The sequence below is a fragment of the Harpegnathos saltator genome, unplaced genomic scaffold (genome assembly GCF_003227715.2).
Source record: "Harpegnathos saltator strain DR-91 unplaced genomic scaffold, Hsal_v8.6 scaffold248, whole genome shotgun sequence".
Lineage (NCBI taxonomy): Eukaryota > Metazoa > Arthropoda > Insecta > Hymenoptera > Formicidae > Harpegnathos > Harpegnathos saltator.
The window spans coordinates 347,991-362,308 of NW_020230037.1; the positions used below are offsets into that span (position 1 = coordinate 347,991).

The 14,318-nt window shown below is 44.4% G+C and overlaps 2 protein-coding genes across 3 annotated transcripts; one reads left to right on the plus strand and one right to left on the minus strand.

Moving 5' to 3' along the window:
- The first annotated feature begins 4,394 nt into the window (after positions 1-4,394).
- Pak3 (p21 (RAC1) activated kinase 3) lies at positions 4,395-8,871 on the plus strand. The gene is made up of 2 exons (XM_019841360.2): positions 4,395-6,502; positions 6,568-8,871. Exon 1 carries the CDS (start codon positions 4,720-4,722, stop codon positions 6,388-6,390), a length of 1,671 nt encoding a protein of 556 aa, XP_019696919.1. The 5' UTR covers positions 4,395-4,719; the 3' UTR covers positions 6,391-6,502; positions 6,568-8,871.
- A 479-nt stretch (positions 8,872-9,350) lies between these two features.
- On the minus strand, positions 9,351-14,177 carry LOC105183035 (dihydrolipoyllysine-residue acetyltransferase component of pyruvate dehydrogenase complex, mitochondrial). Of its 2 annotated transcripts, none has more exons than XM_011140883.3 (11): positions 13,970-14,177; positions 13,472-13,653; positions 13,210-13,400; positions 12,955-13,129; positions 12,681-12,874; positions 12,389-12,540; positions 12,164-12,303; positions 11,894-12,070; positions 11,612-11,796; positions 11,451-11,551; positions 9,351-10,383 (listed from the first exon to the last, which is right to left on the minus strand). In XM_011140883.3, exons 1-11 carry the CDS (start codon positions 14,094-14,096, stop codon positions 10,208-10,210), a joined length of 1,800 nt encoding a protein of 599 aa, XP_011139185.1. In that variant the 5' UTR covers positions 14,097-14,177; the 3' UTR covers positions 9,351-10,207. The 2 variants fall into 2 exon arrangements, with proteins under 2 accessions (XP_011139185.1, XP_011139186.1); XM_011140884.3 differs by having other exon boundaries at positions 12,164-12,300; positions 13,970-14,096.
- Between the last annotated feature and the right edge of the window lie 141 nt (positions 14,178-14,318).

Here is a 14,318-nt window from a genome sequence, read left to right on the forward strand (position 1 = left end):
CATACGTTTTGTACTGTACGGGTTGTAACTTTCGCTGCTGCATCCACTTTTTTCCGTTTCTTTTTGTCATCACGGTGGAGATTGCTTGATCTTATGCCCGATGGAGGAACGACACGTAAGAACAAGGTAGCAAATCTCGGCGTTCTTGCGCTTCCCCTTTCGCGTAACGAGAGACCCGCGATGACGTCACGTGACCGCGCGGTGTCGCGAGTCGCGCGTAAAAGCGCGCTTGAATTCGGGAGATACGCGCATAAAGGCGCGTATACACCGAGCGAACAAGCGGCCGAATGAACAGCCAACAACGAACAATGATAAATTCGCCACAGCAGATACGAACTGAAGCAGTTCGACTCGCTTCCCCGATCCGGCTCGCTCGCGAAGAGATATGGATACGCACTAATCGGACGAACGGCAAATTCCATAGAATACTACTGCGTACATCCAGTAGTATAACCGCTCATTGAGCGATTAGTGAATTCTTCCGTCCGATTGACGCGTTCGCTCGCGAACCCCGCGGAACCCTAACAGATTTATTTATTACTGGCTCTGGTAAAGTGAGTAATAAAATTACTCGTACGAGTGAGAAAATCACTTACTGTCACTGGCCAATTTATCCCACAGCCACCGATAAATTTCTGTAATAAAGGGGAGTACACATTGGCCGAATTCGCTGTTTGTTCGTTCGCAATGCGCGTAAAATTGCAGCGATACACGCGACGCAGCGTGTAAAATGCAGAGCGGCGACGCGCTCGTGACGAGCTCGATCTTGCCGGCTTGTCTCTCGGCTGGCGCGCTGAACAGACCCCGCGACCGGTTTCCCCATATTTTACCTTCTCTTCGGCCCCCCACCCGGATAAAGAGGCAGGTTAGATGAAAATAAAGTGGGGGTGAAAAGGGAGTGAAAAAAGGCAGCGCCGGCACGCGTGTGCAGCAACGGCGGCGGCGGATCTACTATCTGGCGTCCGCGTATCTACGATGTTTCTTCTTATCTCGAGAAATATATTCGGTAAAGATCGAATGGCGCAGATTACAAAAAATATTGATAGCGTGACGAGCGTAACGATAAAGCCCGACGAGCGCCCGAGATGCGTCAATCTTCGACTCGAGATATTGCCCTTCTCAATGAACTGCTTCCCTCGATTCTTCGACGATTCATTCGAGAAAGTTCTTCGAAACAGATTCCGATTCTGGCCGAAGCTCGTCGTGAGCTGAAAATTCGTTCCGTCAAACGTGCTTCTCGGACGGACAAGTTAATTTAGAAGAGATCGTCGAAAAGGAGAGAGAGAGAGAGAGAGAGAGAGAGAGAGAGAGAGAGAGAGAGAGAGAGAAAAGATAAGCTTATCGGTATTTTCAGTATGCGATTTCGAGATTGCTGAATAATTGTCTGCTAGATAAGAATAGAATAGATAAAGGCGCATAAGATATATAAACTGATAATCGGTAAAGGCTCTCTAAAGGCTTGATTCATATTTAGTGAGTCGAACTCGAAGCCGAATTTCGAACCTGGTCGCATCACGAGCGCGTCTTCGCCGTCCCCATTGAGTCCGATCTTAATCTTGTAGCAACCCACCCGATCTTCTCTGTTACATCACGTCTTTTCACGCGACAACGAAGCGGCATGTGACTTTCGTTGAAGAACGCTGGGAGGCCACCTGAAGTAATGTCGACGGTGCGATCAACTCGATCGTATGCACGCCAAACAGACTCGTATAATTTGGTACGCTAATGTGAACTCAGCTTAAAAGCTCGCTATCGTACATTTTATACATTTATTCAGACATTTGTGTATTCATGCGTCTCAATTTGAAAACGTCAAGTGATTATCGTTGAAAAATGTGCAAAGTCTGCTGGTCACATTGAAGTAGATTAGACAAGAATTGCTTGCAAATAAACTATTTTCCGCGCAAACGGACGGCTTTGGGGGACGCCGCTCGTTTGTCGGTTGAGATTTCGAAACGCGCTGCAAAGTGTTTCGTCGTTTCTTCCTTCCTGCAACAGCTTTCGCAACACACCGCCCGCGGCGTCTCATACGTAGAACGCTAGCTCTGCTGGTCGTTGAGACATTCAGAGAAAATAATAAACTTGGGCTCGCGCGTAGACAAGCGTATTTTAAATTACGAGGACGAGGCATTCGCGGCTTATGATATTCGTCAAATATCCGAAGCCGGCGATTGAACGCTTGATTTTGACGTTTACTATCGAGCCACTTACGAGACACTATTGACACTAATTCATCGTCCTATTGTTTTCCTTATTTATTCGCGTCAGCGAGTGCAGCATTCTGATTTTAAAATAACATGCTCGTTATCTTTATACGAGCGCAGTCCTCGACCTTCGTGCCGAATAGTAACACGCAAAAGCCCGACGGTGTGCGTCGGATTTCAGATTTCGTGTAATTAATTTATGTAAGAGAGAGAAAGAGAGAGAGAGGGAGGGAGGGAGGGAGGGAGAGAAAGAGAGAGGAGGAGAAAGAGAGGCAGGGTAAGGGAGGAAAGGAGAAAGAGAGACAGGGAGAGAGGGGAGAGTGAGAGAGAGAGAGAGAGAGAGAGAGAGAGAGAGAGAGGGAGAAGGACGATCCCTTGATTGAAATTCATCGCTTCGATCCCAATCACGCGAGAAGATTCCAATCTCGCGGTAGTGCGTCTTCCGCTGCTACGCACTATGCGACTCCGTGACGTACATCGGCGCTTTTGCGACCCAACAACGTCTTCCTCCTTCTCGCCAAGCCGGCCGACGCTGATTTGCGCATTCCGATGTCAACAATGATGATGTATCGTTTAACATCAATGGTGCTCGTTTCGCACCATTATCTCGACTCGCAAACATAGTTGCGGCAGCAATTGGCGAGAGGCGGGAGGAGAGGGAGGGGGAGAGGACGAGCAAGAGGAGCGAGCGAAAAACAAATGCATACGCCAATGACCCGGTTTACGTCATTGCGAATGTTAATGCCGATCCGCGCGTATCGCCAATGCTGGAGATCGATCACGATAGATTACCATAGGCCAAAAGGTAAAGCTCTACGTAACCGCGTTATTCCTTGTTGACGAGCCCCACAAGTGTGACGCACAACATCCTATTTCCGCAGCTGCACCGACACAGCGGAATTCTTCCAGCGGATTGCACAACCTTGCGTGCAAAACAATGAAGACCCGCGTCAGGCTCTTCCTTCAGATGGTCGTCGCACCTGCAAATCTATCGCGAGCAGGAGCGTGCTCGAAGGAAAAGGACAGAGAAAAGGAGGAAACGAAAGAAAACGAGCGATTCACGCAGTTGGATCTCAAAAACGTGTGGGAATGGAGAGGTGACCGAGACGAGACCAGCCTCGAGAGTCTCTCTCTCTCTCTCTCTCTCTCTCTGCTGCTTCCCTTATCGTCCTCCTCCGCTCTTTATCACGAAATTATTCGTCACTGAGTTTCTATCTGCAATATTCCGCGTTTTTGCACGAACGCGAGCGGTATGCAAAGAGGAAAAAAGGAGCGACCGTTATGCGTATTTCCGCGTGAATTAAACATCGCTTCGGAATAATGTATTTCAATGAAGCGCGTATTAACATATTATATTTCGATCGGCATCGAGGTCGACAGAAAGGAGAAAGACGGCGGGGCGGCAGGAGAGAAGAAGAGAGAAGACTGAGCGCGGCGAACGCGTTCAGCGAACGCGACGCTCGATTCGCGCGCGCACCAATGTCGTGTTGCAACAATGTTGCAATGTTGCAGCAACGTTGCAGCAATGTTTGTGCTGTATGGGACTTAACCTAACAGTTTTGCTGTAAACAGTGAAAGAAAAAAGAAAAAAATAATACAAGATACAAAACGATATGGCGTTTTGTTGCATTTGTGGCGTACATTTGAGACACAAGTCGGACCAAACTCGATTTCACACACAGGTATAAACATAGAGCGAATGTATCATAATATAGCAAGCTAGTTGGGTTAATGAAACCTTTTACATCTGTTTTTATATTTATTTTACATATCTTTTATATTTCTTTCGTATATTTTATCTTTTTCTTTCACATATTTGTCTATAAATAAATACTTAAACTGTCGTACAAATATGGCGACTCTTGACAGTCCAGCTGATAGATATAAGCTGGAGTGAGAAGGAAGTAGACGCACTTAGAAGTAGAACAACTTTCTCTCTCTCTCTCTCTCTCTCTCTCTCTCTCTCTCTCAATCATAAACTGCCAAGTTCCGGCTTCACTTTTTCGAGTGAATGCTTGGTCTAGGTATGCATGTCGTTGCTCTCTCGGCATTCCGCAACGGCCGTGGCCGCGGCGCGACCACGTGTGAGACGCGCGCACGATTCAAACTCTCGAAGGTGTCGCGATCGACTCGGCGTCGGCGAGCGATCGATCGCGCTCGCGAGAGGGACGAGAATCTGGTAACGCCCGGCGCCGCCGTTGACGGCGGTGACGACGATTGGCAGCACTGATAACGTGCCGGCGTGTAATCGGGCGTGAAACTCGACGGGATGGTCGCCGAGACGACTGACGTATACAGGATGAGCGTCGCGACTTGATCCGTCCGGCTGTGTTGTGTTCTCTTTCTTTTTTTCTTCTTCTTTTTTCTCTCTTCCTCCTCCTCCTCGTCTCGTCTGGTGAAGGAGCGGGCGTGCACGACGCGACGGCGACGGTGACGACGACGACGACTGAGACCGGAGAAGTGCGACAACGGAAAGGGCGCGGGGCGGCGAGAGAGCGCGAGGTCGCGCTCCAAGATGAGCCTCAGCATAACCAAGTTCTTCTCGAAGAAGCGGAGCTGCCCGCCCGACACCGTGGCGGAGATCGGCCTGCCCACCAATGTCTCGCATCAGTTCCACGTGAGCAAAAACGCGGTGACCGGGCAGCTGGAGGGTCTGCCGGACCCGTGGATACGTTTGCTCAACGCACAGCTCTCCAAGTCCGAGCAGGATGAGCATCCGGCCGCGGCGTTGCAGGCCATCAAGTTCTACAACTACTCCATCAAGCGTAAGCCGCAGGAGGAGGTGTTCAAGCCCTTCGTCACGCAGGACCTGATCGAAGAGGAGTCGCAGGAGATCGACAACATCCTCACGAAGAAGTATCAGTCCGGCTCAGGCGAGTCCGACGATAGCGCGGGCTTGGAGTGTCAGATAACAACGGCGACGACCATGGTCACGACCACGACTGCGACCAATGCGCCCAACAAGAGCAAGAGGTTACCCGAGCTACCGCCGAAGCTGAACAAACCGGTGGTGGCGAAGGTAAACAAAGCGCCGAAACCGACGCCGCGCCGGTGTACCGACAGAGTGGAGAAGAGCCTCACCGAGATCCTCGAGGACCTGCAGACCTTCACGACTGCCGACGACGACTCGTTGTTGTTGACCGAGAACGACTGCGAAGCGGAGGACAACTACGTGCTGTACCCTGCGGCAAGAGAAGAGGAAGACAACACGCCGCGCTGCACGTTGGAGGAGAGTCCGATCCTGCGGAGGAAGACCGACGAGCAAGCGAAGCTCAACGACCTTGCCAAGCTCAACGACGAGCAAGTGTACGAGGAACTCAGGGCCATCTGTCACAACGGTGACCCCAACTTGCGCTTCGAGAGGACCAAGGAGGTGGGAGCGGGTGCTTCCGGCACTGTGTTTATAGCCACCGACCTCCAGCACGATCAGAAGGTGGCCATCAAGGACATCGATTTGTCGAAGCAGCCCAAGAAGGAACTGATACTGACCGAGATCAAGGTGCTCAAAGAGTTCCAGCATCCCAACCTGGTGAACTTCCTGGACGCCTACCTGCTGGACGAGCACCTCTGGGTTGTCATGGAACTTCTGGAGGGTGGGCCGCTCACGGATGTGGTGACAGAGACTGTAATGAAAGAGGCGCAGATCGCGGCCGTATGCAGGGAGGTGCTCAAGGCGATAAACTTCTTGCACACCAGGGGCATCATCCACAGGGACATCAAGTCGGACAACGTGCTGTTGGGGATGAACGGCGCGGTCAAGGTCACGGACTTTGGCTTCTGCGCCAATATCAAGGACGACGAGAAGCGGCAGACGATGGTCGGCACGCCGTATTGGATGGCGCCTGAGGTCGTCACCAGAAAGCAGTACGGCAAGAAGGTGGACATCTGGTCGTTGGGCATCATGGCCATCGAGATGATCGAAGGGGAGCCACCGTACATGAAGGAGACGCCGTTGCGAGCGTTATACCTGATCGCCGCCATAGGCAAGCCGGCTGTACCTAGGTGGAACAGCTTGAGTCCGATGTTCCAGAATTTCCTGGAAAGGTGCTTGGCCGTCGAGGTGCACGAAAGAGCGACCGCCGACGAGCTGCTGTCTCATCCATTCCTGGACAACTGCGCGGAACTGACCACGCTCACACCGCTGATCCGCGCGGCGCAGAGAATCCTGCAGAAAGTGTTCCACTGAGCAGTCTTCTTCTCCGGGGGAATCGGCCGCGTTTCCTTCCTTCCTTCCTTCGCGCCCGCGCCGTCCCTCTGCGCCAGCATGAGTGCGACCTGGAAGGCGATACGAAGAAGAGGTATTTTCTACTGAATACGCACGACCACAATCCCGCGCGCATTATTCGATGTTGATGTTTTTCAGCTCACCCGACTGCCCTGACTTTGATCAATTTTCTCCCAACTGTGCTGGTTCAACGATGTTCATGAAACCAAAGCGTTGTGCGCACTTTGCAGTGTACGTATGTGTGTGTGTATGTGTGACAGAGAGAGAGAGAGAGAGAGAGAGAGAGAGAGAGAGAGAGAGAGAGAGAGAGAGAGAGAGAGAATGTGTGTGTGTATCTGTGTTAGTCGCCTTATTTTATACGAGAGACGTTTTGTCCCCGAGACAGAGTGTCAACAAATAGTTGTCCCTGAGTCGTGTTACTTAATTATATCGTGCTGCAAGCCAACAATTGCAAGCTGCTACCACGTGCGGCTGCAGCCAGTCTCGACTCCAGAGACGAGTCATTTGTATTTTATGTCATGTGTAATAACGACTTGCTGTTTCACTAAGGACCTTACATAGCTCAATGATAAGTGCGCAGCCTGCCGCTCGAGAGTTGGATATTCCTCGAGGGACAGGCGTAGAACGTTTCAGCTGTAAATACTAGGACGCATTTTTTACATCTTTCTTCGGGAGAAGAGTAAGATACATATATATACGTACCAAGTACCACGTAACTTTACAACTGGCCATGCAAAGTTGTAAATAGTTTCTAACGAATTGTACTTAGGCCATCGAATATAAGAGAGAGAGAGAGAGAGAGAGAGAAAAAGAATGTTTGAAAATCGATGCGGTGTGCAAGCTCCGAGTTTCGACGCACGATTCACTGGATTCGCACTTCACTTTTCTCAAGAAAAGGAAAAAGCTGAACGGTATGTGGGATACAATCGAGACATCCGATAATGCATTTTTTACAGATATAAGTTGATCGTTGGATATAGCATGTAAGAAATTGTTAGTCTTACACGAAGCTACTTTCAGAAAATTCTGTTCTTTGTGCGCGCGCATGGAATTGAGCCGTCGTTTGATAACGCACGAGACAATACATTGAAAATGAAGTATTATGAATGGAGTATTATGTCACTGCACTGTATTATGTCGCACTCATAATACTTGATTACGATCCTTGTAAATTTATTCACAGGGAAACATTCGCCGATCGCGAACGGGTCTCGCATTTCTTGTGAAAGGCAGTAGAAAATGAAAAATGCGTATTCTTTCTGACATCGCTTTCTCGCAGGATCAAGAGTTGAAGAAAGCCCTCGGTTGAAATTCTGTAAAATCGATCCTCGAGACCACGAGATACATGAAGAAACATTTTGGAACAAAAGTTCCACCATAGCCTTTGATGCTCTTTACGATATTGCGCATTCAATTTTTTTGTAAATGTTATTCTAATTTATCCTCAACTTTTTCATTTTTATCTTCGGTAAGGAAAGTGAATAATTTAATCTGTTGATATCTACTTAAAATTGATCGACCATTTTTAACCTATCTCTTTTTGATCATCGAAAACAAGCACATGCGAAAGAATACGTGTCTTTGATTTTGAGCTGCTCAGATTTAAGTCCAACTGAAACTCCCGTCAAAATCGGCCGTGGCTATTTCCACGTGTTTTTTGTGAGATGCGCGTATAGAGCGATATTTGTAGTTTGACCTTATGTTTAAGGACGTCCAACTCGTCACGTTAAGGACGAAATCCTCGTCCAAACCCTTTGACGATATTGAAGATAAGATCAGGCTATGAATGTAGCTCGCAATTTTGTAAGACTTTTATGACGAATTTTATAACGTATATACCTTTTCGAATCGCTTTTAAATCGTATTTCACAAAGGGCACGATATTGCTCAACCAAATATTGTATTCGTTTAGCTATTTTATAACGGACGTATATATAAATGTCTAACAGCATTCATTAGCAGACGCTCGATTTTGCGTAATAAGATTAGATTATCGAGAGGAACGATTATCTATGTAGATAAATACGTCGTAGGATAATTCTTCGAGCAGTAATATCAAGTAATACCTAAAGTCACGGACTGTGATAAGAGAGTTAAGTTACTTCTACTACCACAATTTAAGTCCTAGCATATTTCATTACAAATTATCACATAATGAAACTAGCAAATTACAGCGACAGCGGGGTTGAGAGAAACGATTATCGCTATGACAATGAATATTGATTTTCTGCGTATAGCGCGTAAAATGTGTGTATGTGTGTATGCATGCATGTTGATAACTTGAGATGCATCTAAACGATCTAAGCGATCGTGAAACTTTTCAATAAAAAGAAGAACATGTTCGCATTTGTCAATGTTAATGTACGTAAGATGCGCTCGAGGACTTAAAACGGTGCGATAAAGATCAGAAAAGAGAATTCTAATAAATTGTGCCTTATCGAAGTGTGGCTTAAATTAACGACAGGCATAGAAGTAATTTTATCAGCGATAACCAACGTATGAAGTTGCGACCGTCAAATATTCACGCAAAATGTCCCTTCGCGTTTTCTCGAAGACAAAAAAGTGCTGTCTGGCACGCTTTGCAATACAGCTTTGAGTATCGTCAGTTGCGTAATTTGTTATGTATTTGCTTTTCCGTGTATCGGATAGGAGAAAGATTGACATCTACTGATATAGTAAAACATCACGTATTTTATGCAATAAATATTTTATTTACAAGATGGGACTCATGAGTCTCATTCATGATTGCACCATCCCATTAATTCAGCTTAAATGTTAGAGATACGCATCAAAATATGTACAATCGAGTCATATGTTATGTATAGCTCAAATTAGTAACTTATCAATCGGGAGATAACCATCGTGTGTGTTAGCCGGCGAATTTTCAGAAAAATTGCCAATTTATTCGGAGGCGAGTTAGACTTATCTTGAAACATCCGTCGCGACGGCACGATGAAGATTTGGCTAAATTTGAAGAAGGTACCTTTGCAAGACGGTTTACAAAGTTCCTACATACTTACAAAAGAAGACTTACACATAATTATAAACGCTCTAATTATTTACAAAATTCTAGATATACAGCAGTGGACATTCTTATTATCCGTCGTTCGAGACTTTTGATCCTAACGACTCCGATTAATTTCACAGGTAAATCGTTGGATGAAGAATGCGTTGAGAATCACAGATGTAACATTTAATATTCGTACGTCTTTCAAGAAATATATCTCTTTCTCGTGTGTTTATGTACCTTTTGGCAGTTTAAGTGAACTTGTATTCTCTTAAGTAAACGGCGTTAAAAACATGTGTGGGTAATATCGGTCGCAGCGAATATCTTTATCTTTCAGCGGCAGTAAACACGTATAAAAATTGCATTCTCACCGGTTGAACTTTAACAACAACAGCAACAACGCGCAACATTAATTTCAATAAGTATCATATGAATCATGTTTTTCCTTGTTTATAGTTCCGACGACGTATGTGGCACGTAAAGACAGAAATCACGCCAACTAAAGTGGAATCTTGACGTTTGCTACAAAAACAGCTAATAATTTATGTGTACTGCGTAGCTTTACGCAGTGACGATATCGTTTCTTGTATGTACACTGTGTAATTAACGAAACTGTTGACATCGAGCTCGTGCATCATTCCACAAATGCTTTCTTCCAAGAAGACGAGCAACGACATTGCATAAAAAGGAAAAGGAAACTTCTCATCGATCAAACGGTAGAACAAGCTGTTTCTGTAATAAACGCAGGATGGCCGTTTCGTTGGGAAATTATTAATAAATATCACGCTTGTACCTGAGTGCCGGTATTTTACCAGCGACTAAGAAACTAGGGTCTTGCAGCATAGATCTCAGAACAGCCAAAAAGTCAGCCGCTTGATCCTCGTCGATTGCTCGTCTGTCGTACGACAACTTTGCCGTCATTCTTGTTACTTTCGTTAACGAGGAGTCTGTAAAAACATACAGCAATATTTATCAATGACGCGTTTTCATAAATTACGGAATATGAGTACGGAATATGAGAATTTTTTTCTCGATTAAAACAATCGACATAATAATGATATTTTTATTTAATCTTATCAATTTGGGTTTTATACTTTGCTGCTGAATCTCATAAAATTCGAAAATAAAAGTATGTCTGACTGGTCGTTGAGTTATATTACGTTCGATTTCTCAGTGAAGATAGTGGCGGCTCGTAGCGGAAAGTTTGGAACTACTACAAATAACGGGTCTAAAAACGTAACTCGGATTTCTCGGACCAGCGGCGCGATTCTTTAACTCGTTATTGGAGTTAACGACAGTTTCGTTATCGTAGCGCAGCTTTTCCACGGTCTACAAAAAAAGCTGCGCAACGATAACCAAAGTATCGTTAATTCCAATGACGAGTTACAGAATCGCATCACAGTTATGATTATTCAATCAGACATCCTTTTACTCTCTCATGAAAAATAAGCAAAATTCAACAGGCTATAATTGTGGCAAAAATGATTTGAAAAGAATCTTACAGCTTGAAGCATCTAATTCTTGGTCATATTAAGATCATTGGTATTTCTATCCAAGATAATTAAATGAGAAATAGCGTCAGTCCAACATTCAACGTTTTAGTTAAGCTTTTATACCAAATATTTTTCTTATTAAAATATAGAATATAAAAAATGCTTCTGAAAGGAGAAACTTTAAATTTTCTGAAAAAGTTGCACAGCAACCTGCATATTTATAAAATAAAGAAAAAAATTCGCACTTGTAAATAATATAAACGTTACCTATGTGCAATTTTTTGTTTACGTAGTATAACTTGACAAAATACATTAAACATTCTTGTAAAAAAACAAGTTAACTTTATATCCCACAATTAGAAACTTTAAGTCTGAGTCAATTAGAGATCGTAGAATACTTTTGGAGCTTCATCATCATTACTTTTGCGGAAGATGAGCCTATTCAATTTTGCTTATCTTACATAATTCAGGAAAGTGATCCTTAAAATTTCTGTGCTTTAAACTTCCTTAGAACTAATTACCTAATTCTTCACGTCCAGCGCCTACAGCAAGAATAGCGGTTTGCGGCGGATTTATGATGGCGGAGAACTCTTTGATTCCAAACATTCCGAGATTAGAAATCCTATAACGATAAATTTTGCATATCTGTTATCGTTCTCATTCTCATTCCAACTGAACTTACGTAAATGTGCCTCCTTGGAATTCATGAGGCTTTAGTTGACTTTTCCTCGCTTTCTCGGCCAATTCCCGAACATTTTTCGAGATGTCTGTCAAACTCTTGCCGACGGTATCAAATACTATCGGAGTGATGAGACCTGACGGCGTTGCTACCGCTACGGATACGTCGATCTTTGGAACTCGAACCACCTGAAAATAATCGCGATCGTTCATATTATGAAACATAAATTATAGATAGCGTACTCGAGCGCAGTTAAATTAGTATCCAACAATTAATCGTACTGACTTGTCCGTTCTGATATAACGTGTTTATATCAGGACACTCGACAAGCGCGTAAGCGACAGCTTTGGTGACGAAATCGTTAATCGATACATTGATATCCTCCGTCTTGAGTTTCCCGCGAAGCTCGATCAACTTGTCGATATTTATGTCTATAGCCGCGTAAGAATGCGGTATGGTACTCTGAAAAATAGAAGAATCGTTGCTATTGAAACAAACTGCTAATGAGTAATAAGTAAGCTTCTCATTATACAAAGTCGTATAATCTATTCGTACCTTTGATTCTCCTAGCCGTTTAGCGATAACAGCACGAATATTGGAGATCTCAACATCTTCGTACGGAGACGGCTTACCAGTGAGGACGTGCGTCTCCGACGGACTAGGAGGACGCGCCTTAGCAGCCGTTGGAACTTCTTCTAGCCAGGGAACAGATAAAAATGTAAATATAATGGTATAGTTATTCTAGGAGAGATAATATCGCAGATCCATTGTTGCATTTACCGGCCTTGAGCGTGACTTTTCCAATATTGTGCGCTTGAATATATGCGAGAACGTCGCTTTTCAGTAGACGATTTGTACGCCCGGTGCCTTTGATCGAGCCAGAACTGAGACCGTATTCTTCCAGCAGTCTTTTCACCGCCAAACCGTATACTCTGAAGAAAATATCGCAATAATTTGAAGCTATGTCATTAAAATATGTTCCATGAGAGGAATATTGAAAGGATAAAAAATTGACCCATACAATTAGATATATAGTTGACTGTATAAGTAAATGAATAAAGAAAATATGTACTGTCCACTCGGTGGTGGTTTTGCACCAGCCGGTGCAGTTGGTTGAGCTGAACTTGGTGGTGGTGGCGGTGGTGGTGGTGCAGATGCTGCTGATGGTTTAGTCAATGTTGGCACAACAACTTGCTTCCAATCCATACCTTTCTCAACTGTGATAGCAATCAACTGTCCTACTTCTACTTGAGATCCCTCTGGAATCTGGAAACAGCAGTAAGATTAGTAAGAGCAAAACAATTTAAGAATATTCACAAGCCTAGAAAAAAGTAAAAGATATGTACAAGAATTTTTGCAAGTACGCCTTCATCCTCTAGTTCAAAAGTCATTACAGCTTTGTCTGTTTGTATTTCTGCCAACGCATCGCCTGGTTGTATCTCATCACCTTCTTGCTTTAGCCATTTTACAATCGTGCCTGTTGTCATTGTTGGTGAGAGGGCAGGCATAGGAATATTTTGCCTGGAGGTTATAACTACTTTATTCTTATGTTCTGTCAATTCAGTCAATTATAACCAAATATTTCTGCTGAAAGATCGTACTGGCCAGGTGGTGGTTCTGCTGCTTGAGTTGTGGCTGGAGTGCTCGGTGGTTGGGCAGCAGCTGGTTTATCAACAGATGCCTCGGGAGCTGTCGCACCATCTGGCATCTCTACTGTCTTCCAGTCCTCGTCAATCTCAACAGTGAGAGCTATCAGAGTTCCTACCTTAACATCCTTGGTTCCTTCAGGCACCTGATTGATACACCTTGTGTAATTTATACACACAATCTCTTTCAATGTGAATCACTCGCTGCTATACTCACAATTATCTTTGCTAATATACTTTCATCTTCAAATTCCATCGTAACCACAGCCTTGTCGGTTTGAATATCCGCAACAGCGTCACCAGGTTCAATCTTGTCACCTTCCTTTTTAATCCATTTAACTATAGTGCCAGTTTCCATAGTAGGTGACAAAGAAGGCATCAACATTTCTTTTCCCTTCACTGAAATAACAAATGTCCATATGTCAATGAAAAGATCTAAGAAGACATTGTTGACAGTGTGTACAAATTGAGGAAATTTGATTGCATAATCAAACGAGACATGCATTATTTATACGGAATAATGAGAAATTTAATTCATCAAAGTCTGTCAATTTGATCTTTTTGTATCTTCGTTTATGTTCATATCGAAAACACGATGATGATGACACGACTCCGTCAAACCAGATTTTTCCAATTCAAATGTCTTTCAAAATAACCTCGAAGAGTCGACTAGTGTTGCTAACGAAAGATCACTGTTTCTGAATAAATGTCGTACCGTCGAGGATTCCACTGGTGTGAAAACATAATCGATGATATATTGTGGGTGAGGAGATACGTTGCGCGACACGATTTGCGTATTTCAGTGATAAGAGTACGAACTTGGATCGGATCATGTGCGCCATTTTCGACGTCGAGCTAGAAGACACCTCTCGGTCCGCTAACGACCTCAAACCGATTGACCTCTTTCGTTCGCGTGCACTGATGTGACCACTGTGCGCATCAATGTCAAATGATTCAAAGCTCGTTTTAAAATTCACCACTCGAATCTTTCTTAAGCGAATCGGCTCTTAAGCGTTTGAAACTTCCTTGAGCGATCGCCTTTTGTGCGATGAAATCTTGTTTCG

What these genes read in the sequence shown, in the direction of transcription:
- Pak3 (XM_019841360.2), top strand. Translation starts at nt 4,720, where the DNA reads ATGAGCCTCAGCATAACCAAGTTCTTCTCGAAGAAGCGGAGCTGCCCG.
- LOC105183035 (XM_011140883.3), bottom strand. Translation starts at nt 14,096, where the DNA reads ATGGCGCACATGATCCGATCCAAGTTCGTACTCTTATCACTGAAATAC. An exon ending in GTATATTAGCAAAGATAATT is followed by an intron (nt 13,401 to 13,471) that starts GTGAGTATAGCA and finishes TGTATCAATCAG; the next exon opens with GTGCCTGAAGGAACCAAGGA. An exon ending in AAAAGTCACGCTCAAGGCCG is followed by an intron (nt 12,304 to 12,388) that starts GTAAATGCAACA and finishes TTCCCTGGCTAG; the next exon opens with AAGAAGTTCCAACGGCTGCT.